The 27,859-nt window shown below is 40.7% G+C and overlaps 2 protein-coding genes across 3 annotated transcripts in view; one reads left to right on the top strand and one right to left on the bottom strand.

The window, feature by feature from the left end:
• The first annotated feature begins 1,924 nt into the window (after positions 1–1,924).
• Positions 1,925–4,598, top strand: LOC104599058 (MATE efflux family protein). Its single transcript, XM_010261427.2, has 2 exons — positions 1,925–2,482; positions 2,615–4,598. Exons 1-2 carry the CDS (start codon positions 2,435–2,437, stop codon positions 4,052–4,054), a joined length of 1,488 nt encoding a protein of 495 aa, XP_010259729.2. The 5' UTR covers positions 1,925–2,434; the 3' UTR covers positions 4,055–4,598.
• Positions 4,599–7,794: 3,196 nt separating this feature from the next.
• The window catches only part of LOC104598905 (uncharacterized), a 64,930-nt gene continuing 44,865 nt past the window's right edge, over positions 7,795–27,859 (bottom strand). For both annotated transcript variants that reach the window (XM_010261194.3, XM_010261196.3), the window contains exons 4-8: positions 12,201–12,298; positions 11,673–11,809; positions 11,376–11,443; positions 10,621–10,684; positions 7,795–8,103 (exon numbers count right to left, since the gene is read on the bottom strand). In XM_010261194.3, coding sequence (XP_010259496.1) covers positions 8,086–8,103; positions 10,621–10,684; positions 11,376–11,443; positions 11,673–11,809; positions 12,201–12,298 — 385 coding nt within the window. In that variant the 3' untranslated portion in view covers positions 7,795–8,085. The remainder of the gene's footprint in view (positions 8,104–10,620; positions 10,685–11,375; positions 11,444–11,672; positions 11,810–12,200; positions 12,299–27,859) is intronic.

Genomic DNA, 27,859 nt, shown 5'->3' with positions numbered 1-27,859 from the left:
GCATGTCATGCATTAAATATTCTGAAGCTATCTTAGAAATTAGCTTTGAATCATTTCAAGGTTAGGTAGTAGGCTTCGTTAGATTAGATAATCCACCCCCCCACAACAAAAAAAAAAAAAACAAACCCGGTGACTTATCCTGATAAATGCATTTATTTATATTCTTTTATTTTTTAGATAAATAAGATAATAGAAATTTTATAAAAAAAAATTACTAAAATGAACAATTTTGTTTCATCAATGTTTTCACAACTTTACCCCAAGTGAGAAAGTTATTGAGAGAAAAAATAATTATAGACCCACATTAATCTGAAGAAAGAACATGTGTATCTTGGTTAATGGATTTTCCCCTTTCTCAAAATCCTCAAAATCCAGAAAAAAGAACATGCCCAACATGTACAAACATGGTTTTTAAAAATGAACCGGTGACTGAACTAGTCAGGGGTCCGGTTATCAGTTCGAATGGTCTAACTACTCGACCTGAACGACGGGCCCGATTTGACAAAAAAATAAGAAGTTTAAAAAATTGGAAAACGGTCAAAATCATTCAAACGGTTTGAACGATTAACCGGTTGGTTCAGCGGTTTGCTGACCAAAATCAACAGTTTTGGGGAAAAAGCAATTTTGGAGGAAAACAGAACCAATCAGGTGATCGGTTCCCGGTTTTTCCAGTCCGACCGTCCAGTCCGATCCGGTTTTGAAAACAATGTGTACAACAGAACAACATTTAAATATTAAGCTCTTAATTGGATTAGCTTTGGCTTTTGAACTTTGGGCTGTGAACCACAAACCTGAGATAAAAGTGTTTTGAGAATTTGGTAAGAATTGCTTTATAAAAACACTATCTGAAGCCAAAACACTTTTAAGCCCTGCATGGGATTTAAAAGTACAAATTCTAAAGATTATCCAAACATAGCCTAACTAAACCAAACATTCCACAAATTGTGTGAAGGTGGTTTGATTATTATTTGTGCGTGGCGGAAATCAAGGGCACCTCCCAAGCAAGTTTCAAAGTATCGACATGTATTGGCTCATCATATTGGGAGCTTCCTGATATGCCCCTACAGAGGGTGTATTAGGGTTTTGACCGGTTCAGGGGGTGGATGGACTTTAAACCAGCCCCTCTAAATCAGACTTGAAAAAAAAAACTACCGATACAGCCCGATAGGCCTCTATTGGCATATCAGGTGTATCGATATTTTGAACCTTGCTCCCAAGTTTCCATGTCTACTTCCTTGCCCAATGCCAAGCTATGGCCCGACCATTAGTGTTCTCATCCACATCCCCCACAAGGACTGAAGCAGGAACAATCGAATATAGAGAAAGGAATCGAAAGCCCTGTACTGAAGATATAGAATAGACCAACCATAAATCAGAATCGTTTTGATCATCGGTTTTCTTGTTTGACAATCCGGTTCGAACAGACGGCTCATTCTGATAAAAAAAAATAATTAAAATAAAAAACAGCCAAAAAACATTGAATGAATCAACGGTTCAATCACCTAAGTTATTGGGTTATTAACCAATTCAACAATTTTTTTATCAAAGACCAAGTTTGAGATAAAACAAAACCAATTGCTGGACGTTTACCAGGACGTTTACCAGGCCGAAGGATCCGACCGTCCAGGGTCAATGGCGGTTCGAAAACATTGTGTCAAACTATAAGTGGTCTGTGGCCCAGATTGTTCTTCTTAACGAAAGTTTGTACAATTCTGGTCGTTCCACATTATATATTTCAGTTATGATAATTGACTTGTCATCATATGCCAGAAGAATATATGATATCATGACAGGGATCTGTTCATGTAGCTTAGCGCTTCTGTGTGTTCCCTTGCTGGAAAAAAAAAATGATATTGCCAGAAAGGTTTCGTTCCAATGGTGTTTGATATACTGTCCATTAAAGCAGAATCTTTCTCTGGTTATATAAAAAACATGCATGGCAATAGTGAGTACATCGGCCTTTAATTTCACAAAAACAAGTAGCTCAGTTAAGGACGGAAACCACACCCCCAGCAATAGTAGTGGTGGTGCTGTCTAGGGTTTATTTTTGGGTTACAATTAAGATTCGTTAGTTTTTTGTGAAATCTCAAAATATTATTTTACATGGAAATAAAAAATAAGCATGAAGCATGCATTAATTTCTTTGGGTAAACGACGAAACTTAAATAGAGTAGATGGAGACTAGAGAGGCAACCCTGGTTTTTATCTCACATGGTTAAGACATGATTTGTGCATGCTCCATTGCTCCCAGTCCCAGCCTTATATATATATAAGTCTTCCTAGCTAGCTAGTTCCCATACTGTAAGGCTCACTGCATTCACTACCCTCTAGATCTCTCCCCTCAACCCCACTGTACTCCCCACCTCCCAAAGATCTCTTCTCTCCACCTCCTGTTCTATCCAGACAAAAAGAAAGGAGGAAAAAGAAGTAGGAGATGTTTGCAGGAAATCAAATAATCCAAAAGTGCCCGACAATGGCAGAGGTACAAATTAAACCTTTAAGCTCCAAGAGTAGTCTCTTCAGTCTTCACCACCCACTAAATTTAATCTAATAAATGTGCATTGTTGTTCTCCATTCTGACATGATCGATGATCGTCATTTTACTTTTTGGTAGGTTATAGAAGAGCTAAAGAGAACCAAGGACATAGCCCTCCCAATAGCTGCCATAGCCTTGGTTGGTTACCTTAAGAACATGATCTCAGTGGTGTGCATGGGGAGACTGGGCGCACTGGAGATGGCTGGAGGTGCGCTTGCCATCGGTTTCACCAACATCACCGGATACTCAATCCTCTCAGGCCTTGCCATGGGGATGGAGCCCATCTGCAGCCAGGGTTTCGGCTCTCACAACCTCTCCCTAGTAGTCATCACCCTGCTAAGAACTATTCTCATGCTGTTATGTGCCTCTATCCCCATCGGATTTCTCTGGGTTAACCTCGAACCCATCATGCTTAAGCTTCATCAGAACCCAGAAATCTCACAAGTTGCTGGTCTCTACTGCCACTTTGCCCTCCCAGACCTTATACTGAATAGCTTTCTTCATCCACTGCGGATCTACTTACGTAGTAAAGGTACAACCTGGCCATTAATGTGGTGCACTCTACCAGCAGTCCTTCTGCACCCACCCATTACCATCTTCTTAGCATTCAACCTCGGCCTCGGAGTGTCTGGAATTGCAATAGCCACGATCATCACCAACTTCAACACCCTTCTCCTCCTCGTATGCTACATGTTCTGCACTCGCACCTCCGACGAACCTCTGTACGCGCCACTGCTGTCACCTGCAGCATCTCCGCCTCCAACAATCTCACTGGTGGGAGGGGAATGGGGGAAGCTGCTTCGACTCTCTCTGCCGAGTTGTCTTGCTGTTTGTCTAGAGTGGTGGTGGTACGAGTTCATGACCCTCGTAGCCGGATATCTCTACAACCCTCGAGTAAGCCTAGCGACGTCAGCTATTGTAATACAAACAACATCTCTCATGTACACATTGCCTACCGCCGTCGGTGCCTCAGCCTCAACGCGCGTGGGCAACGAGCTCGGCGCAGGCAGAGCGAACAAGGCTCGTCTAGCAACAATAGTGTCCATGGCGCTGGCTGTTGCAGTTTCCGTCGTGGGGTTTCTGTGGTGCAGTCTGGGCAGAGAAGCATGGGGGAGAGTGTTCACCCAAGATGCACAGGTTCTAGAGCTGACCATGGTGGCCTTACCCATAATTGGTCTCTGTGAATTGGGGAATTGCCCTCAGACAACGGGCTGCGGCGTGCTCCGAGGAAGCGCCAGGCCCACGGTCGGTGCCGCAATAAACTTCTACGCCTTCTACTTGGTGGGCACACCCGTGGCCCTGGTGTTGACCTTCGTCTTGGAAATGGGTTTTACTGGTCTGTGCTATGGCCTTCTAGCGGCTCAAATTGTGTGTGCCTTGTCAATTGTCACAGTGATCTGCAGGACGGATTGGGACAGAGAGTCATCCAACGCCAGGGACCTAGTTGGGACACATGAAGACCAGACAACAACTTCCAGAGAACAAGATGCGTTTCTTAAACTAGCTTGTCTGACGTGAATGCATACAGAAAATGTAACGTTAATAATATAATATAGGTTGAGAAGAAAGGATCGATGATTCAGGATCTTCCACAAACCGGTCGTGTACAGTGGGCCACGTAACGTAATGTACACAATCAAGAGTGGATAACTTGGTTGGTTGGGTTACGTACCCCCATTGTACAGCTCTTGTTTGTAGCATATCCCACCGTAGCGAGAAGTACAACACCTCGTTTTTTGTAGTTCATATCAAATATCATGTATGTGGATATATCTTGCCTTTTGAAACTATTGCCACTCTCCCTCCATCCATATCAAATATCATGTTCATATCAACCCCATTGTACAGCTCTTCTTTGAACTTAATTGGGGCTGTAAAGAGTATCCATTTGTGTGAATTCAAATTCATCGCATCTGATTTAAACAACCTAAACTTGATCCACCAAAATGACTCCACTCCACCTATGTGCCCAAATATCAAATGTCAGGTTCACAATCAGAATTAAAAATTTTGTCAAACTGCTATCTATGAACATTGATCTTGAATCGTCATTTTAGTGAACAGAACAGAGTGGAACAGTGGAGCAAGAAGATATATCATATATGTAGTAGTTGGGATAATGCTTATTATATGATAATGATAATGATGACCAGAGTTTTTAAAATATCGCAACATATCACTGTGTATCGTACAATACATATTGATTTTAAGGGTCACGGGTACATGCAATACTTAGTTAGGTCGGTTTAATAGATTTAAATAGTAATAATTGCCTAACTGCACATATTTGCAAACTATCAAACCTAACAAGTAAAAATAAAAAGCAAAAAAAAAAAAAAAATTATCAATCTGTTTACACGTGAGAAGTGGACATTTTGAACATTGATGATGATGATGATGGATTGTTATCCAGTTATCCACCCAATCTAATCCTGATCTAACAATATTTTAAATAATAACAATGATAATATAAATATATACATAAAAGTAATATGCAATTATTTCTGAATATTGTATTTTTACTAAAGAGTGATAGCTGATAGGCTCAAGTCGCATAAAAATTATTTAAATCAATTTATTCACGATATTAATATTAAAAATCACTTTTGGTTTATTTTATTAACAATATAATAATTTTGTTAGTTTAACTTATTAATGATGCATCCAAATCTTGAACCCAATAGATTTAAATAGAATCTTATCCAAGTCGTTAATTTTATTCTGTGCCCATATAAAATTAATGCGGGATCGGTGATTTATGGGTTTGGACGTTTGGTTTGAAGGAGACTGTTTCCCTTTTGACTTGCCTACACTCCAAATATGAAACAACCAACGAGGAAGGTTCAATAGCGACTTGGGTTAATGGTATACCAAGGTCAAAAGGTATCGACTTATTTTATTTAGCTTTTGGGTCTCTCTCTCTCCTGTGTCTTTGCGTATGGAGAAATGTAAAGAGGTATTAGGAGTTGGGAGAGGACTATTGTAGTGGAAAGAGATGTGGGTTACCTTTTATGGAAATTCTTGTGGATTTGGCTTTTCTCCAAATGAAGATACAAGGCATAACCCCAACAAAATGAGTCGGAATGATGAGTAGAGGACAAATAAGCTTGCGTTCTCCAGAGTTTTGGATGTAAATGTGGATGGATTCAAGCACAAGCACAGTCCATATCTGCTGTTCTCTGCTCACGTATTGTCAACATTTATGTACGTTGCGTCTCCCTTTTGTTTGTCCACCAAAATCCACTCGCAGCTACGTACGGGTCTCTAATACTGAGACGCTTTATAAATTACAATGACAACTCACTTCACCAAATGAAAAAGTATTTTGCAACCAAACGTACTTACCAAAATTCAAATAATGATAAAGTCCCAAGTAGAAGATGAGAACCGAAACACTACCAAAGCATGTATCGACAAGGCAATTTATATTTTAAGAAGTTCCTCACTGCCTCAACAGATTTAGTTGTATGTTACACTCAATAGTATTTACTATTTAGTGTTACTCGTATTATGTACAATTGTTCACCGTCAAGTTCAGAACTTCAGAATTCAGATCCCATTGTGCACTGGGTTATCCCCAGTAGAGACTAGAGACGTTGACACCCCAGTTAGAAGAATCTAACAACAGCAAGATAGAGACAGCAAGGATTTGGTCGTAGCCACCTAGTTGGTTTAATGGAGCATCAAGCAACTATGGGTGATAGGACCAACCACTATGGTGCTAGGTTGTGAAGATCTAGCTTTACTAGAGGAGCTTCTGTGTCTCTTCTTGATTAGTAACATGCCCACAAGAAGGGGTAGCATGGGATGTTGCATGTGCAGGAAACTTGACCAAGATGCCAGGCAGTTCATGAAAGTGATTCTATATACCTAGTAGTTTTCTGACTTCCCCCTTCTTCCTTGCAAATTATTATAAGAATACTGAGATTTTTCAACCTGTGCAACCTGGAAAAAGTACCTAAAAACGATTGTTCACTTGAACTCGAGCAAAATACAAATCTCCTCCTGTGCACCTGTACTGGAACTCTGTAAGGTAGGCGGATGGGGTTGTAGCCTCGGTGCATCTACATATCTAAGCCTCTTGTCCTTCAGTGCTATGACAGTTACGAGCCACTAATGGTTTTCGGGAAAATAGTCTAACAGAAAGCATTGACTAGACAGGACTGAATCCTCTAAAACCTGTCCAGCCGAACAACAGATCTGTCCAACAAAGCATTGACCAAGACTACACATTGCTGCAGTTTGCATGGATAAAACAATAAAAAAGGTTAGGCAAATACTAGCCCGTGGAGAAACTTGCACCTAATAGCCTAATAAAATGCTTGTTGAAAACATCAGAAACCCAGACAAACTTGATTCATAAGCAGATATCACAAAAGTAATCATTGTGTTTTATGAACATTCTGGCTTACCAAACTTACTGTTAAGCCATGTTTTCTCATAGGAAAGCATAGCCATGTGCTACCCTAGGACCTATTCACAACCTGATCAAAACTAGATATGCTTATTCAGTAGGGTGCTTATTCAATGGAGAAATTACGCCCACTACTTTGTTGGGACAGTATGGATTCCCAGTTCCCTGCACGGTTAGGTTGATCCAGTTGATATCCCATTTGGGTGTGATTAATCTTAATTCTCTAATTTTACTCATTTATTTTACCATATTTATTATATTAGCCAGGCCACAATTTTGAACATTAAAAAGACCTCGTAGGACTGTCCATGGTTCCCCACCCAACCCCACATGCATTAGACAAGAGCTAGATGTCAAACAGTTTACCTTTATTTGAAAATGCACTATCAAAAAAGAATATTAACTCACCATTATAAACTCTTCTCATATCCAATAATCAATACTTTTAATCATCGGGGTTTGGCTGCAGAATAGGACATGGCTTTTTTGGACATATGGCTGATTCTCAAGGGAAATACAGGCTGCCAACTCCCATTACTGCATCATGTAGCAACTTCCCTCAATAGGAAGATGGATTTGGTAGTATTTCAGAAACATGAGATGAAGTTATTGCAATATGAAGTCTGTACATGGTTAGTTTTCCTATTTGTTGACTGGTCACAATCTACTTCAACCAAATTGAACCCATCCATTCAGCAAGCTAGGTGAAGAGCTAAAAATATAGTTCAGCCAGCCACAGCATTCAAAATACACAACCTTTGTATAGGAAATCAATGAAAGCTCATTTTGAAGATGAAATTATACTAATAAAGCTCTTTCAAATGTATACAGAATTAAAAGGACCTCAAAGAAAATTTAACTGTACCACTAATATTGAAGCAAAGAACGAACTGTACAAAGAGAAACCCATTCAAATATCTTCACCTTTTTCTATTTTTCTACCATAAAAAGATGGTCAAAAATCAACGTGGGTGTTTCAACATCTCTATTCTGTGTGACAAAATATCTGGATACTTGCTTAACAAGACAACACCACAAGCGTGTAGTAATCAAGTATATCTAATACAAAGACACCTGATTCTTAACAGTGGAGAAGTAGCCATTAATGCATTTTTTATCAGTGGCCAATGCACTTTTACTCCAGTCGCTCCATCTGCAAAATGACAAATGGCAATTTATACATCTAAGCTTCTAATTCCTTCATGATAATTTCAACTTATCGTTCCATTTTTTTGTATATGTAACTAAAATTTATTTGGGCAATGCTGAAACCATTTATAGCATATGAAGGGTGGAGAATTCAATTGGATGCAGGTGGGATACCCCGGTGAGCCTGGGGGGACCGTTTGATGCCTCCACATTCAGATGGCCAAAAAGAAGAGGAAGAACTCTATGGAGATGCACACACAGAATTTTTTAAGGGAAGAAAAGGTGTAAGGATCTACTGATAGAAGGGATTATGATTAAAGTAAGTTCATGGGTGAAATCTATGGACTTTTTTTCAGACTTTACTATGGATGATATAATCAGGAATTGGTAGACTGTAGCATCCTTGTCATCTGCAAAAAAGAAGGAAGTAAGAAGTTGGGTTCCTCCTGAATCAGGACTCCTTAAATTAAACTTTGATGGGAGCAGCTATGGCAACCCGGGTATGGCTGGAACTGGTGGGGTTATAAGAGATGACAGGGGGACAGTAGTGGGGCTGTACTTGGGCCCTATTGGTTGGGGAGACTCCATTACAGCTGAACTAAAGGCAGTGGTCTTCGGAATACAAAAAGCCATGGAGATAGGGATCAGGAAGTTGGCTGTAGAAGGTGACTCCAAAGTAGTTATCAGTTGGCTAAAGCAAAATGGGAAGACTCCTTGGGTATTCAGAAACAAGATCAAGAAACTTAATCATATTACAAAGGATATGCAGATATCATACCAGTGGACTCCAAGAGAAGCAAATGGATTTGCGGACCAGCTAGCGAAACAAAGGGCTAATAGGGAACACTGTTTCTGGGCTCAGTTGTAAGGATGTAAAACAAATCTTAGATGGATTCTTAAAGGAAAATGGGGTAACCGAGGCTACTCAATCTCTGTACTAATGTTCATATCTCTTTATTAATAAAAGCACTTTTACTGATAAACAAAGGGTGGAGAATTCAATGAGAACCTCACAAAAGTGGGAAGTCGGGAAATGTTCTAACATCTGATCAAATTCTGATAAAAAAGGAAAGATAAGTTAGACTGTGATCCTAAAACACCAAACCCAACCTTGTATTGTCATATGTCCCATCTGACACCAATATATTAGTGAAAGATTCCTTCTCATGCGACATATCCTTATTAGACCATGATCCTATATGAACTCCAACAAATTGATCCCATAAAATCTTGAAGTGGGTTGAGAGAGGTATACCTACTCAGAGTCTCAGACATGACTGGACATGACTGAACATGACTGAACTTATGATCATTAATTTCTCAACCAAGGTAGACAACAGACAGGAATTTACTTTTACAAAGATGAGAAGGTTTAAACTATTAGTACTGTTTCATTTGTGATGTGACAAAAGAAGGTATGGATGATCATAATGATGCTAATAATGATTTTTTTAATAATAAGAATAAGGTAAGGAGTCCTTTACACTATCATTTGTCCTAACAACAACAATAATAATTGTAATACATATATGGTAGACATAGTGATAAACCAAACATTGCTTCGTGCTACAGTAAAATCTTGGGCTGACAAAATTGAGAACATAGGATTAAAACTGAGATTGATCATTTTTATGCAAGAAAATGCAGAAGGTTAGGTCCATTTCCAGTCCAGCCCTCCCCAAATCCTAGATAGCTAGGATTAATACCACCATTGGGTAGTGATCCTTTTTATGCACTTAAGATTACAATCACATCTTCCCATACTGATATATGGTATACTTTTTTGTTTTCCTTTCTAACAGCATACACTTAGGAATGGCAACGGGGAGCCACTCCCCATCCCCATCCCCATGAAAATCCCTATTCCCGTCCCTGTCCTCGCTAGCGGGGACAAGGTTATCCCCATCCCCATGGGGATCCCCACTCCCCGTGATTTTTTTAAGATGTTAATCATTTTGGTTTATTTTTTTTTATTTCATTTAAAAAATTAAAATTAAAATTAAAATAGTTAAAATTTACAATCCTATTAAAAAAGATCCAAATATATTCAAACATATCCAATCATATTTTTTTAAAAAATATGTGTATACATAGATAGATATATAAGCGCAGATCCCCACGGGGCGGGGTGTACTCTCCCCATCCCCGCCCCATTCAGGGTGGCTCCCTGCAGGGATTGGGGAAATGGGTAAATTTTCCATCCCTACAGATAACACCCTCAGCTTGCAATTCAAAGAAGCAAAGCAGCTAATGGAAGCTCAAATTTCTACCAAAAAAAATGGAAGTTCACATTCTTAAATATTATACATATATTTTTTATTGATAACCATCAAATTTTGTTGATTATGAAAGAAAATAACTTAAATGTATATGTATTTGCAAGTGGCTATTGTAACCTATCAAGCTAAATTGAATTTCCACTACAAGATATTGTGTAAGACATTCTAAAGAGTAACCAAATGAGACTTGACAAATGCTCATACACTAATGTATATGTAATAGGTATTTGCCATGGAGTTACCTTCCAAAGACCATCATTGAGATAATGCATGTTGTCCACACCAATTCCTTTGTTGATGGTTCTTCTGCAATAAAAAGAAGACAAATTATCTCACAAATACTTTGTGGTTTGAAGGAGCTAGCCAAAAAATAGGAAGTTTCATATGGTCATATGGTCAAACGTTCAAGTGGATCCTATTTGCTCTAAACTAGATATACTTCTCCTTTGTGAGGACTGGGAAGACCACTGGACAGGCCTCCTATGCATAGCTCTACCTAGACCAATATTATATCATTGCTCCATCTTAGTTCCTCAAAGAGTTCTGCCACAAGACAATCTCCCTTTAAATTTGTGAACATGTGGCTAGACGGAAGGGTTACAAATTTTGCAAGGAGTTACAAGAACTGAAAACAAAACTGGAGGGTTGGAACAAAGAAGTGTAAGAAAAGAATGAACAAAGGAACTTATTATCTTGTCAATTAAAGAGTTGGACTAAAAGGTTTAGTTGCTGATTGGAAGTGTTTTATTTTTCCCCCAGTTTGATTATTGGATTCGTATGTTTGAGGAATGATTGTTTGTGCTACTGCTGTTTTAAGTAGTGTCAAGTAGGCTGTATTGAGGTCTGAGTCTTTTTATCTGGTTGTCTGTGTTCTTGTTGTGCATTGATGATTAATGAAATATTCCTCTTACCAAAAAAGATTATTACCGAAAAAATATGCAATAATACTTCCTAAAAGGATAGGAAACCAGTCACAACCAAAGTAAAGAGAACTTACATGTCTTTTGCTGACATTTTTGTAAAACCAATGGCAAGAGCATGCTTTTTCCCTTCAGCCATAATAGCCTGAAGAAAAAATATTTATGATTCTAGAAATCAACAAAACTGGGAAATATAAGTTTCAGTTTCCTTCAAAAACTTCCTGAACAGAAATGAAGTAGCTAAGGTAACTACAACAAAACAACTCTACACTCCAAAAAATGGTGAGGGAATCCATATACAAGTCTGGCCTAATAAACACATGAACTTATCATTATTCAATTGTAATAAATGGAAAAAATGCAAAAGCTTGTACCACAGGAGTTTCCTGCAGAACATCATCATCCAAGGCACCACCAGGAGATGTAAGGCCAGGACACATTATGTTTGCACCAGCAAGGACAAATTTAATTGCACCCCTATCCACTTGTAACCTTTTCATTATATCAGGATCTGAAAAACAAAGAGAGCATAAGATCAAGAAAGTGGCAAATATGAACTATTTCTCAATATCAACTTCCTTGGTCATTAACCAAAAGCCTCTTCATAGCTTCTAACATCCAATTGTTACAATTAAAGCCTTGCTAATATAGTATTCCAGGGAAAATCACCAGATCCTATATTGTGTGTGTCCAACTTCAACCGTTTAAGACATCCAAAATGGAATCTATGAGTTTTTCCTATCTAGAAACATGAGAATCAAGCTACTACTGCTCACGTATGAACTTATCATCCCAGTGTAGATTTCAGAACAAAAACAGCAATTCAGTAATTAAAGCTTAAAGAATGTTTAATATATAACATACTATTTATAAATAAGAGGTTAGCCAAAGGAATAAATTACATTGATGAAGAAGTCGCAATGTTGGCATGTAGGGGCCATCACGAACATTGAAAAATAAAGGCACATTGTTCAACAGAATCAGATTCAGGTGGTTTTGACTGGAAAAATTAAAATGGAGTCATATGAGCACAAACAATGTAAACATACAGAATGCAAAGGAAAACATAAAAATAATAAAAAAAAATAGAAACAGAAGATATCACAAGTCTAGACTACAACACTCTTAACAATCAGTTGTAGCATGTCAAGGGTGGAAGGAGTTCAAGATTTTACAAAGGTCAGACATGCTTTCTTTTCAAACTTTAGACCCTAAATTATGTTTTATACAGAACAATAAAGTAAAGCTCAAGAGCTGTAAACTGCGGTCTTGATCTGCTACACAGTTGCTGTACACAATCATTGTGAGACATATGTCTGGCAACCATGTTTAAAGACCTATATGTGCAAGCCAAAAGCACCTTACTTTTTTATTTTCAATGTTGAATATATATGTATATGCAACAAGAACAAATAGGTGATTGTGGTGCGACTGGTGCTGTTCAGCTTCTAGTTGAGAGCCTCAACAGGCACAGCAAGAAAGTCATTATTATAGGAAGGTATAATTAGGGTGCAACTTGGGTTGGATTGGGAATTTCTCAAGTTTTCAATTGGCCTGAACCACCCTAACCCAACCTCAATGTAATTGAAGTTCTTCAAGTCAGACAACCCAATCTGCAGCCCTAGGTATAGTAGCATACAAGCCAACCTTGATGCATTGATACAGTCCACAACCTCTCAGTTGCTTCACCTGGTGTAGTGTTTCCCATTGTCCAGCTCATATAGCTAGCTCTGATAAGGCACCCAAGTTGGCCGAGAAAGTGTTGCAGTTACTTGAAACATCACTTCATCACCAGAGGCTGCAATTGATGAGATTGCCAGTACCTGAATGGGGATCCTGGCACTTGTGGAGGCAGTTGAGGGGGATTCCCAGAAGAGAATGAAGAACATAGAGAACATGCTTCTATCAATGTGTAGCACCTATAGGGAAAAGTACAGAGGATAAATTTTGAGAAAAGGACCAAAACATGGTCTACTTCTGTTGTGCATTGAAAGAACTACGATACTCAAGGATATGGCTCAAGATTTGTTGTTTCTGCAAGGAATTCAAATTCCCATGACCATTGTTTTAGAACAAAAGTGCCTCAGAATGGCTTTTTGAGCAGACTTTTGAAGATATTGATTAGTGTTGAACAAGAGAAAGGGAGAGAGGAGAGGCGAGAGGACTGAGAGCCCAAAAAGAATTCCTGCAGGCGTGCAGTATGTTATTATTTATACTAGGATGGCCGTACAACTTAAAGAATGAAGAAATTACAAAAGTACCCTTGCAGTACCAAACATATATACAACAACATCTGTCAACACTCCCCCTCAAGTTGGAGCATAGATATCAATCATGCCCAACTTGTCACAAAGATCATGATGTCTTGAGTGGTGTAGTCCTTTTGTAAAGATGTCTGCAAGTTGGTTCTCAGAGCTGACATAGGGAGTACACACTTCGCCTGTGATGACTTTCTCTCTGATAAAATGCTTGTCAACTTTGATGTGTTTTGTTCTATCATGTAGCACTGGGTTAGCAGCAATGTTTATGGCTGCTTTGTTATCACATAATAGAGTCATAGGCTTGTCCACTGGGAAACCCAACTCACCCAACAAATTCTTTATCCACATACTTTCAGCTGCTCCGTGAACCATTGCATGACATTCAACTTCAGCACTGGATCTAGCCACCACATTTTGCTTTTTACTTCTCCAAGTAACAAGGTTCCCTCCTATAAAGGTGCAATATCCACTAGTAGACTTTCTGTCATTTTGAGATCCAGCCCAATCTGCATCTGTATACACTTCAACTTTCAAATGCCCGTGTCTTTGAAATAACAAGCCAGCACCAGGAAACCTTTTTAGATATCGGAGGATTCTTTCTGCTGCTTCAAGATGAGTGGACCTAGGTGCATGCATGAATTGGCTAAGGACACCAACAGCATAAGCAATGTCTGGGCGGGTCATAGACAGATATAACAATCTCCCTACAAGTCTCTGAAACTGTTTCACATCCTTGAGAGGTTCACCTTGGCTATCACCTAATTTATGGTTGGGATCAATGGGAGAGTCAACTGGCTTCACTCCCATCTTTCCAGTGTCCTGAAGTAAATCTAGGACATATTTCCTTTGGGAAATGAAGATACCCCTTTTTGAGCGGGCAACTTCAATTCCAAGGAAGTATCTGGGAGGCCCTAGATCCTTCACTTCAAACTGAGTGGCAAGGAAACTCTTCAACCTCTAGATTTCATCCTTCCAGTCACCAGTAACAATTATATCATCAACATATACTATTAAAGCAGCCATTTTACCTTCTCCTATTTTCACAAACAGTGTGTGATCTGATTGACATTGCTTGTATCCTTTCTGCTAAACCGCAACATGGAATTTGCTGAACCAAGCTCTTGGTGATTGTTTCAACCCGTATAAAGACTTCTTCAACTTGCACACCTTCTATTCATTGCCTTGAGCTTGGAAACCAGGAGGTTGTATCATGTAAACTTCATCTTCAAGATCACCATTCAACAATGCATTCCTGATATCAAGCTGATGTAGATCCCAATCTAGATTAGCAACAAGAGAGAATAGAACTCTAATGAAGTTCATCTTGGCAACAGGAGCAAAAGTTTCCGCATAATCAACTCCGTACACTTGAGTAAACCCCTTTGCCACTAAGCGAGCTTTATACCTCTCCACCGTTCCATCAGCCCTATGTTTGACAGTGAACACCCATTTACATCCAACTGGATCCTTTCCCTTGGGAAGATCTACAAGTTCCCATGTGCCATTTTTATGAAGGGCATTAATTTCTTCCTTCATGGCATCTGTCCATTCAGGTACTGAAAGAGCTTCTGCCACATTCTTGGGGATAGGGACACTGTCAATAGAGGTAAGAAAAGCACGAAAAAGATGGTGAAATGTTCTCATAGGAAACAAAGGTGGAAATGGGGTGTTTAGTGGTGCACAATCTAACACCTTTCCTGTGAGCAATAGGGAGGTCAAGGTCATTAGCAGCAGAGGTATCAATTTCAATAGAATCAGGAACATCATTGGGAGACAAGTTACCTGAGTGGATATGATCCTCCCCCGAGGAGTTTGATGGCACTGGAGGTACAACTTCTAGATTCTCCATAGCTCTTGAATTTGGTTGGCCTTTGCGACGACGGAAGAAGACACGAAAGGGAGGAGGATCAGAAAGAGGAGGGAGCTGAACCAGTTTCTCCTCATGCCTATATTCCCCCTGAGGAGAAACAAGAAAGAAAGGCCCATCCTCAAAGAAAGAAACATCCATGGAGACATAGAATTTCCGAGAAACATGATCAAAACAACGGTATCCCTTTTGAGTGAAGGAGTACCCAAGGAATATGCAAGGAATAGCACGAGAATCCAATTTCCCACGAGTGGGAGACAAATTTTGGACAAAGCACCGACAACCAAATACACAAGGAGGAATGGGAAGAAGGGGGGCCTTAGGAAAGAGAAGCTGATGTGGGGCTTTGTACTCTAACCAACGAGAGGGCATACGGTTAATGAGGTAGGTAGAGCAAAGAACAACCTCAAGCCAAAAACGTTTGGGGACATTCATATGGAGTAGTAAACCCCGAGTCACTTCAAGGAGATGTCGGTTCTTCCGTTCAGCCACACCATTTTGTTGCGGTGTTCGGGCACAAGAGCTACGGTGAAGTGAACCACGCGAAGAAAAGAACTCCGTGAGATCACTATGAAAAAACTCTTACGCATTGTCTGACTGAAAAATTTGGATTTCAGTCTGAAATTGAGTGAAGACCATCTGCTGAAAATCTTGGATAATTTTTGGTACTTCCTCCCTTGTTCGCATAGGATATACCCAAGTATATCTAGAATAATCATCAATGAGGGTAATAAAATACTTGTAACCACTCTCAGATGGTAAAGTAACAAGGCCCCATACATCAGAATGAACAATGTGAAAAGGAAATTCAGATTTACTATTTTTTTGAAGAAAATGAGTTCTACAATGTTTACTTAACTGACACGTTTGACAAGAGAAATCTGAAACGGACATTGACTTAAACAGTTCTGGAAACACAACTTTTAAAGACTCAAAAGACAAATGACCAAGGCGACAATGCCATAAATAAACTTGACTCTTACAGGACTGACTCATAGACTCTGTAAAATGAAGACCAGCCTTATTCTCCAGCATGTAAAGTCCATCAACCATACGTTCCCTACCAATCGTCCTCCCCGAGGCCAGATCCTGAATCACACAATGAGAAGGGAAAATGGTCACTGAGCAGTTTAAGGAATTAGTAACACTACTAACAGAGAACAAATTAATGGAAAATTTTGGAACATGTAGGACATCAGAGAGGGTAAGGCCAAGGGGAAGAGAGATGGTTCCTTGACCAGCTATGGAAGTGTATGATCCATCAGCTAGTCTCACCTTGTCTCTTCCAGAAAGAAGGTGATAGATTTGAAAGTAAGAGGACGTACCAGTCATGTGTTTTGACGCTCCAGAATCAATGATCCATGGAGAGCCAAGGGTGTGAGAAGCAACATGGAAAGTTGTGGCAGAGTTACCTGACGTAGATGCAAATGAGGTTGAGGGAGGAGCATCCATCTGACGAATTGCTCTACCATAGAGCTCTAAATGGTCACGGAAGGAATTCATAATATCCTCCCTTGGGTCAGATCCAGAGAGATGTGTCTGAGTCACAATATGGATGGAGGGCTGATTCTCCCGAGTAGCCATGTTGGCCATAATGTATTTCTTTGGGCCTTGCTGTCCTGACCCTTTTATTCACATCTGAACCTTGCTTCTTATTCAGATCTTGAGCCCATTTTGGTTTCCCATGAAGATACCAGCATGTATCTTTGGTGTGTCGGGGTTTCTGGCAATGAGTACATCACAATTTGTCTTTATCCTCTATTTTTTTCTGGAGATCTCCTTTCCTGGAAGAATTTCCCACACTAGTAGAGACACCCCCTTTTGCTGCCAACACAACTGCATCTCCATCAGGGCTGTTCATCAAATTCCTTCTGCTCTCTTCAGATTGTACAAGAGCATAAACTTCTTGAACTGATGGAAGATCCTTAGAACTGAGAATCTGGACTCTGATAGATTCATATATAGGGTTCAAACCATGTAAGAAAGCAAACACTCTCTGCTGGGAGACAAGTTTCTTGTACAGTTTTGCATCCTCGTCACACTTCCAATTCACATTCTGGTAATGGTCCAACTCCTTCCAGACAGAAGTCAAGTCAGAGTAATATACCGATAAACACCTCTCCCCCTGTTTACAAGTAGACGATTCTGCCTGTAGTTGATAGATCTTGGCATAGTGTCGCAGTTCTAAATATGTAGATTTTGCTTGTTCCCAAATCTCATATGCTGTTTCAGCCCACATGCAATTCTTCCTTATTTGAGGTTGCATGGAGACTAAGAGCCAAGACATAACCATGCTGTTCTCCTGATTCCATCTATTATATTCAGCACTCCCAGAGTGTGGTTCTTTAATTCTCCCATTAATATAGCCTATCTTCCCCCTTGCAGTGATGTACAACTTGATCCCTCTTGACCACTCTAGGTAATTTAAACCATCAAGAGGGACAACAGCCATGGGAAAGGATAGGTCACCACCCCCACTCATTCCATTCAGTATTGAGGAAACTCCAGATGTGGCAGAATCTTCACCACTCATGATTTCAGATTTAAAAACAACACCCAAAGGAGGAGCACTGCCTCAAAAAAAAAAGACTGTTGTTGCAGCACACAAACAGGTCCTTATGACCTACGGTTTCATAGGGATCCAAAAACAAACACTGTTGTTGCAACACATAAACAGGTCCTTATGACCTACGGTTTTACAGGGATCATACGACCCCACAACAGAATGGAAGGAGAAAGGTGAAGTTCACCACACACCTAATCGGCAGACCTGGTACAGATCCAACTTCAAGGCAGCCGAACAGTCAAATGAGAGCAAAGTAAAAAAGGTTACTTCAGTCCATCAACAGGGGAGCCGAATAGTCAATGAGAACTAAGTAACAAAAAAAAGGTACTTCAGTCGAATACCAGGGCAGCCGAACAGCAGATGAACAGTAGATGAACAACAGATAATACCTTCGTGAACATCAGATGATAGCCTCTGAAAGTTTCAATCGAACATCAGGGGATGAAAACAAAACTTCTCCATGAAAGTTTCAGTCGAGCATCAGATGGAAATTTCTCCATAAAACAGAACCTTCTCCACGCTGGAAGATGAAAAGTCAGACAGACTTCTACTTGCTGAAAGCCGAACAACAGATGGACACAACTGGAAGATGAAGGAACAGACTGCTCGACTTTGGAAGATGAAAAAAATCAGACTGCTCGACATCACCCTTCAGGCCTGGACGACCTGCTTTGATACCATGTTGAACAAGAGAAAGGGAGAGAGGAGAGGCAAGAGGGCAGAGAGCCCAAAAATAATTCCTGCAGGCGTGCAATATGTTATTATTTATACTAGGATGGCCGTACAACTTAAAGAATGAAGAAATTACAAAAGTACCCTTGTGGTACCAAACATATATACAACAACATCTGTCAACAATTAGAAAATGAGAAGGATGCCTTGCAGCAATAACATCACTCGAAAAGGTGATCACAAAGTTTTTTGGAGAATGATCTTAGATCAGCTTTTGAGGAGTTCCACAGGAGGGGTGTAATAAACCCAGGCTTGAACTCAACTTTCATTGCTTTAGTCCCAAAGAAGAAAGATGCTTCTCAACCAAAGGATTTTAGACCTATTAGTCTGGTGACTAGCTTGTACAAAATCATTGCAAAGGTGTTGTCTCTCAGGATAAAGAAGGTGCTCCCCTCTATTATTGCACCCAACCAAGGTGCTTTTGTGGAGGGAAGACAGATCACCGATCAGATTCTCATTGCAAATGAGAGCTTGGAGAGCTTTAGGAAGTCAAAGAAGAAGGGAGTGGTTTGCAAATTGGATTTGGAGAAGGCTTATGACTTGGTTGATTGGTCTTTCTTGATGGAGGTGTTCAGGAGTTTTGGTTTTGGAGACAGGTGGTGTAAGTGGATTTGGGGCTGTGTTAGGACTTGTCATTATTCTATCCTGGTGAATGGGGCTGTGCTTGACTTCTTTCCTGCGTTGAGAGGTCTAAGACAAGGAGATCCTCTTTCCCCATTTCTTTTCACCCTGATTGTTGATGTGCTTGGGAGATTGACCATAGAGCAGACTCGAGGAATTTGATAAGAGGGTGGAGAGTACGAAGGGAGGTTCCCTTAACACTTCTACAGTTTGCAGATGATACTATCATTTTCTGTGAAGGAGGGAACATCAATTGGATCCGGAATCTAAAGTTGGCAATACAACTCTTTGAGCAGATATCTAACCTCAAGGTAAACTTTGATAAGAGTTGTGTGGCGGGAGTGAATGTGAACGAAAGGGACGTAAGGGAATTTGCAGGTGAGCTAGGTTGTGCAATTTCGGACTGGCCCCTGACATATTTGGGCCTCCCTTTAGGAGATAATCCTAAGAGTGTTAGCTTTTGGGCTCCGGTAGTGGAGAGGTTTGAGAAGAGGCTGGCGGCCTGGAAGAGAAATTATCTTTCTTTAGGTGGGAGAGTCTCTCATTAGGTCTACCCTAGCTAACCTACCTGTCTACTATCTGTCAGTGTTTAAGATCCCCTCAAAGGTTTCAAATCTTTTGGAAAAAATAACAAGGAACTTTCTCTGGGAGCCTGGAGAGGAGAAGAGAGATCATAGGGTGAGTTGGGAGGTGGTCACTAGGTGTAAAAAACTAGGAGGTCTTGGGATTGGTAATTTCAAGAAAAGGAATATGGCTCTACTGGGGAAGTGGTTGTGGAGGTTTTCATTGAAAAGGGATAAATTGTGGACTAAGATTGTGGCTAGCATTCATGGGCTGGAAGACAATGGCTGGGATTCTGGAATCTTGGCAAGGGCTTCAGCTGCTTCTCCTTCGAAATCCATTCACAATCTGCTTCCAGTTTTCTCCCCTTGGATCAGGTATGGTCTAAACTCTAGTAACCGAATAAAATTCTGGGAACAACTTTGGGTCGAGGATTCTCCTCTGAAGGACCAATTCCCTTCTTGTATGCTCTATCAGACTTGAAAAATGAACCCATATCTTCTTTCTTGGTCCCTTTAGCCTCCACTTCTGGCTTTGGATGGAACCTTGGCCTGTGTAGGGCAATTAGGGATACAAACTTGGATAGCTTGGTAACTTTGCTAGCCTCCCTTGAGATTGTCTTCCTAAACCTTGCTAAGGAAGACACCAGATTTTGGACCCTTTCTAGCTCTGGTACCTTTTCTTGTGCTTCTTTCTTTGAAACCTTAATTCAGCCTCCTATCCCCTTTGGGTTGTCCTTTCCAGTTAAGGAAATATGGAGCAGGCCTATTCCTCATCGAATTGTTTTTTTTTGTTGGGAAATTTTCCTGGAAAGAATCAACACTTTAGACTTACTTCAGAGAAAGAGACCCAACTATTGTCTACTTTCTAATAGATGTGCTCTTTGTAAGCTGATGGGGAATCTGGCTACCACCTCATGGTCTCTTGTAAGGCTGCTAAAACTGTTTGGGAGTGGGTTTTCTCCCGTTTTGGGTGTTCTTGGTATCCTCCGAAGATTGTCCAAGGTTTGTTTTCTCCTCCTTTTTTCAGTTGGCCTAGGAAGCGAGGGAAGACTATGTGGAGGTGTATTAGGGCAGCGGTATGCTGGTCTTTGTGGGAAGAAACTCATGCATTTTTTCCGACAAGGAAAGAACATTGGAAGAATTGTTAGATCGAATCCTTTTAAGGGTTGTCCACTGGCTAAAATCTATGGAGTTGTTTTCAGATTTTCCTGTGGATGACTTGCTAAGAAACTGGAAAGAGATTGCTTCCATTGCTAGATGCAAGAGGACTCTTTGTCCGTTTTGGTCTCCTCCCCCCTCGGGCTTTATAAAGCTGAATTTTGATGGCAGCAGTGTAAGGAATCCAGGGCCCTCTGGGATTGGAGGAATCTTCAGGAATGAGGAAGGGATTGTTATTGCTTTATTCTCTGGCCCTATTGGAGAAGGTGACTCTCTTAGGGCTGAGATCATTGCAGCGCTTGAAGAAATTCGAAGAGAAAAGGAATTAAATATCAGCCGTTTGATCCTGGAAGGTGATTCAAAGGTGGTGGTCAGTTGGTTGAAGACAGAGGACAAGGGTTTGTGGAACTTTAACAATGAAAAAAAACAGTTCTTATGGCTGGGTAGGGACATTGAGATTCAGTACAGGTGGGTGACGAGGAGTGCCAACTCATTTGCGAATGGGTTGGCCAAGCAAGGAGTGAATAGGGAGTCTGTTTTTTGGGCTAGTTTTTAATCTTTCTTCTTTGCATTCCCTTTGTTTTCTGTTTTTGGGGAGCTAAGTTATTTTGTCTCCCCTTTTGTATCCATATTCCCTCTTTTCTTTTAATTTAACAAAGATGGTGTTATTGATCAAAAAAAAAAAGGTGATCACAAAACTCATCTTACTCATCTAGTCTTTTCCTTCTTAATGATGGTGATGAATGTAGTAGCAAAGCCCAGGTCTTTGTGTGTGAACGGGCACACTTCAATCTTATCATTGTGAAGACACTTTCCTGTAATATGGTTTATGCATACACAAATATAGTAACCATGAGTTTGGGCACTTTCACTTTGTTGACAGATGTTATTGTATGTACTGTACACAGATTTAGTGCCCGTAGGGGTATTTTTGTAATTTCTGTACCACTTGTGTTGTACGACCAGTATAGTATAAATACAAATGCTTCACTCGCATGAAGCAAGTTCTTTTGAGGCATTAAATCCGCCAGCCTCTTCTCTCTTCTTCCTTCTTCCTTCTTCTCTTCCTCTTCTTTCTCTTGCTCAACATGGTATCAGAGCGGAACCATCCAAGCCTGGAAAACAACCAGCTGAGGTCACTATATTCCTGATGTTCGAAGGCAAGGAAGAGAAATCATTCTCCAGTGCTGCGGTTAGTCTCCAATGCCGAGTAGAATCATCTTGACTGTTCAACTTCCTAGCGTAGAAAAGGGTTCTGCTACGAAGTTTTTTTTCATCCTCCAACCCAGGTGCTGGTATCTGTAGTTGCTCAGCTGAGAAGATTGTAGAAAACTATCACCTGATGTACGAAGAAGGGTTCTGGCTTGTAGAGAAGATGGTGTCCAAGAGTGTACTGCCTATCCACTGTTCGGGTGACCTGGTCATTCAGACCTGGTTACACTACAAGTGCAGTGTTCGTATGTTGTTCTGTGGACTCCTACAAACTGTAGGTCATACAAACTAGTACTGCAGCTGCAGTGTTTGTGCTTGATTCTCTTTGAAACCAAAAATCAGCAAGTGCCTAGTTGTGGACTGTAGCAGCTCTGTAAGGCAGTGTGTCGTGGGTTTTGTGTACTCCTAAACCTGGAATCATGAATAGTGAAGATTCAGCCACATCTGGAATCTCCACAATGCTTAATGAAATGAGTGGGGGCAGTGACCTATCCTTCCCTATGGCTGTTGTTCCTCTTGATGGGTTAAATTACCTAGAGTGGTCAAGAGGGATCAAGTTATACATAACTGCAAGGGGAAAATAGGCTATATAAATGGAAGAATCAAAGAATGTTGACAGAACAATTTAAGGAATTTGTAACACTACTGACTGAGAACAAATTCATAAGAAATTTTGGAACATGAAGAACATCAGAAAGTGTAAGGCCGAGAGGAAGAGAGAGAGTTCCCTGACCAGCTATGGAAGTGTATGATCCATCAGCTAGTCTCACTTTATCTCTTCCGGAAAGAGGGTGATAAGTTTGAAAGTAAGAGGACATACCAGTCATGTGTTTTGACGCTCCAAAATCAATGATCCATAGAGAGTCAAGGTTGTGAGAAGCAACATGGAAAGTTGTGGCAGGATTACCTAACGTGGATGCAAATGAGGTTGTGGGAGGAGCATCCATCTGGCGAATTGTTCTACCATAAAGCTCCAGATGGTCACGAAAAGAGTTTACAATATCCTCCCTTGGGTCAGATCCAGAGTAGCAATGTTGGTCATGTGGTGTTTGAGTCACAGTAGAAGTGGAGGGCTAATTCTCCCGAGTAACCATATTGGCCATGTGGTGTTTCTTGGTACCTTGTTGCCCAGGCCTTTTAATTACATCTGAGCCTTGCTTCATAGGCAGATCTTGAGCCCATTTTGGTTTCCCATGAAGATCCCAATAAGTATCTTTGGTGTGTCGGGGCTTCTGACAGTTAGTGCACCACAATTTCGCCTTATCTTTTGTTTTCTTTTGGAGATCCCCTCTCTTGGAAGAAGATCCACCACTAGTAGAGGCACCCCCTTTTGCCGCCAACACAATTGCATCCCCTCCGGTGCTGTTCATCAAGTTTCTCCTACTCTCTTCAGACTGGACAAGAGCATAGACCTCCTGAATTGATGGAAGATCCTTAGAACTAAGAATTTGTACTCTGATGGATTCATAGATAGGATTGAGACCATGCAAAAAGGCAAACACTCTTTGCTGTGAGACGAGTTTCGTATACAATTTGGCATCTTCATCACACTTCCAATCAATATTCTGGTAATGGTCCAACTCCTTCCAAATAGAGGTCAAGTTAGAGTAATAAACTGATAAACTTCTCTCCCCCTATTGACAAGTAGATGATGCTGCTTGCAGTTGATAGATCTTGGCATAGTGTCATAGTTCAGAATATGTGGATTTTGCCTGTTCCCAGACCTCATTTGCAGTTTCAGCCCACATGAAGTTCTTCCTTATTTGTGGTTGCATGGAAATCAAGAGCCACGACATAACCATACTATTCTCCTGATCCCATCTATCATGTTCTGTGACATTTTTTCCTTCCTATTGTGTGATTCAGGATCTGGCCTCGGGGAGGACGATTGGTAGGGGACATATGGTTGATGGACTCTGTATGCTGGAGAATACGGCTGGCCTTCATGTTACAGAGTCTATGAGTCAGTTCAGAAAGAGTAAAATGTATTTGTGGCATTGTCGCTTGGGTCACTTGTCTTTTGAGTCCTTGAAAGTTGTTTTTCCAGAACTGTGTAAGTCAGTGTCTGTTTCTGATTTCTCTTGTCAAACGTGTCAGTTAAGCAAGCATTGTAGAACTCATTTCCTTCAAAAAAATAGTAAATCTAAGTTTCCTTTTTCACATTGTGCATTCTGATGTGTGGGGCCCTATTACTTTACCTTCTGAGAGTGGCTACAAGTATTTCATTACTTTCATTGACGATTATTCTAGATACACTTGGGTATACCCAATGCGAACCCGTGAGGAAGTACCAAAAATTATTCAAGATTTTCAGCGGATGATCTTCACCCAATTTCAGACCAAGATTCAAATATTTCAGTCAGACAATGCAAAAGAGTTTTTTCATAGTGACCTCACGGAGTTCTTTGCTTCACATGGCTCACTTCATCGGAGCTCATGTGCCCGCACGCCACAACAAAATGGTGTGGCTGAACGGAAGAACCGACACCTCCTTGAAGTGGCACGGGGTTTACTACTTCATATGAATGTTCCCAAACAATTTTGGCTTGAGGTTGTTCTTTGTTCTACATACCTCATTAACCGAATGGCCTCTCGTTGGTTAGAGTACAAAGCCCCACATCAGCTTCTCTTCCCTAAGGGCCCTCTTCTTTCTATCCCTCCTCGTGTTTTTGGTTGTCGGTGCTTTGTCCAATACCTATCTCCCACCCGGGGGAAATTGGACTCTCGTGCTATCCCATGCATATATCTTGGCTACTCATTCTCTCAAAAAGGGTATCGTTGCTTTGATCCTATTTCTCGGATATTCTATGTCTCCATGGATGTTACCTTCTTTGAAGATGAGCCCTTCTTTCCTGTTTCTCCTCAAGGGGAGTGTAGGCATGAGGAGAAACTGGTTCAGTTTCCTCCTCTTCCTAATCCTTCTCCTTCTCCCCCTTCTCTTCCTGATCCTCCACCTTTCCGTGTTTTTTCTCGTCGTCGTAAAGGCCAACCAAGTTCAAGAGCTGTGGAGAATCCAGAAGTTGTACCTCAAGTGCCATCAAACTCCTCGGGGGAAGATCATACTCACTCAGGTAACTTGACTCCCAATGATGGTCCTGACCTCCCTGTTGCTAATGATCTTGACCTTCCTATTGCCCACAGGAAAGGTGTTAGGTTGTGCACCACTAAACACCCATTTCCAACTTTGTTTCCTATGAGAACATCTCACCTTCATTTCGTGCCTTCCTTACCTCCATTGACAGTATCCCTATTCCCAAGAATGTAGCAGAAGCTCTCTTAGTACCAGAATGGATAAATGCCATGAAGGAAGAAATTGATGCTCTTCATAAGAATGCCACGTGGGAACTTGTTGATCTCCCTAAGGGAAAGGATCCAGTTGGATGTAAATGGGTGTTCACTGTTAAGCATGGGGCTGATGGAACCGTGGGCTGAAGCAATCACCAAGAGCTTGGTTCAACAGATTCCGTACTGCAGTTCAGCAGAGGGGATACAAGCAATGTCAGTCAGATCACACATTGTTTGTGAAAAGGGGAGAAAGTAAAATGGCTGCCCTAATAGTATATGTGGATGACATAATTGTTACTAGTGACTGGAAGGATGAAATTCAAAGTTTGAAGGGTTTCCTTGCCACTCAGTTTGAAGTGAAAGATCTACGACCTGCCAAATACTTCCTTGGAATTGAGGTTGCCCGATCAAGAAAGGGTATCTTTATCTCCCAAAGGAAATATGTCCTAGACTTGCTTAAGGACACTGGAAAGATTGGGGTTAAGCCAGCTGACTCTCCTATTGACCCCAACCATAAGTTAAGTGATAGCCAAGGTGAACCTCTTAAAGATGTGAAGCAATTTCAGAGGCTTGTAGGGAGATTGTTGTACCTCTCTATGACCCGTCCAGACATAGCATATGTTGTTGGTGTCCTCAGCCAGTTCATGCATGCTACTAGGACCACTCATCTTGAAGCAGTAGAGAGGATACTGCGGTATCTTAAGAAGTTCCCTGGTGTTGGCTTATTATTCCAGAAGCATGGACATTTGAGAGTTGAAATTTATACAGATGCGGATTGGGCTGGATCTCAAAGTGACAAAAGGTCTACTAGTGGTTACTACACCTTTGTAGGAGGGAACCTTGTTACTTGGAGGAGTAAGAAGCAAACAATGGTGGCTAAATCCAGTGCTGAAGCTGAGTACCGTGCAATGGCACACGGAGTAGCCGAAGGTATGTGGATAAAGAATCTGTTGGGTGAGTTGGGTTTTCCAGTGGACAAACCCATGACTCTACTCTGTGATAACAAGGCAGCTATAAGTATTGCTGCTAACCCGGTACTACATGATAGAACAAAGCACATTGAAGTTGACAAGCACTTTATCAGAGAAAAAGTCATCACAGGCGAAGTATGCACTCCATATATCAGCTCTGAAGACCAACTAGCAGACATCTTTACAAAAGGGCTAAACCATTCCAGACATCAAGATCTCTGTGACAAGTTGGGCATGATTGATATCTATGCTCCAACTTGAGGGGGAGTGTTGCTAGATGTTATTGTATGTACTGTACACAGATTTAGTGCCCGCATGGGTATTTTTGTAATTTCTGTACCACTTGTGTTGTACGGCCAGTATAGTATAAATACAAATGCTTCACTCGCATGAAGCAAGTTCTTTTGAGGCATTAAGTCCGCCAGCCTCTTCTCTCTTCTTCCTTCTTCTTCCTTCTTCTCTTCCTCTTCTTTCTCTTGATTCAGTTGAAGGCACTTTAGTGTCAATTATAGTGTTGGCATATCGCAGTTGCAGACTGGGGGAGGAGATAATGAGATGGCAAGGAAGAAGTAGGTGAAGGGGCAGTGGCTGGTGGGAGAACAGGATCTCCGTGAAGCCTTGATTAGGGCTTTGGGAGAGAATCTTGTAATTTTGAAAACAAAAGATAAAGAGCAAACTAAATTAAGCCCCTCCACTTGCCTTGCACATATGGGTCTTTAAACACAGTTGCTGGACAGGTGTCATGATTGTGTTCACAGAAATGGTGTGTGTGTGTGTGTGTAATTACTGATATCCACAAAAAAGTAACTATATATCATCATTCACTATACTCGAGTCAAAAGATGATGGACACCCACTCATTCCTGAACTCGTTGATATTATATGAGAATGCCACATAATATTTAACCAAGTGGAAATTAGAAGGATCAAGTTGTTCTAATGTATAGAAACAATGAAAATCCAAGGGCTTCTTCCATGTCCAAAGAAGAAGAAACTTCTTAAAAAAGATGGGCCTAGACAAAACTAAAACAGCATAGATTTTTTCATTATCATACTCTTATGCACTTCTTCATACTCGCTCAGGATTGTCAATGAGATTATTTGCCACATTATGAGATTTTCTCTCTGATTAAAAAGTAATTAACCAATTGTTGGTTCTCAAGAGCCCGTTTATCCTAGCAGCGGACTCAGCTGGGGGCAAGAAAGGTATTTAAACAGGACAATGCACTAAAAATTTGATATAGCCACAACGGAATTGTAAAACAGCAACAGAATAGTTGAGTGCTTCTATTCTTCTCTCTGCATCTATATTGTTATTTTTCTGT

Source organism: Nelumbo nucifera, chromosome 3 (assembly GCF_055504915.1).
Source record: "Nelumbo nucifera cultivar China Antique chromosome 3, China Antique-T2T, whole genome shotgun sequence".
Lineage (NCBI taxonomy): Eukaryota > Viridiplantae > Streptophyta > Magnoliopsida > Proteales > Nelumbonaceae > Nelumbo > Nelumbo nucifera.
The sequence above is the reverse complement of the archived record's forward strand: the minus strand, read 5'-3'. Positions and strand labels throughout refer to the sequence as shown.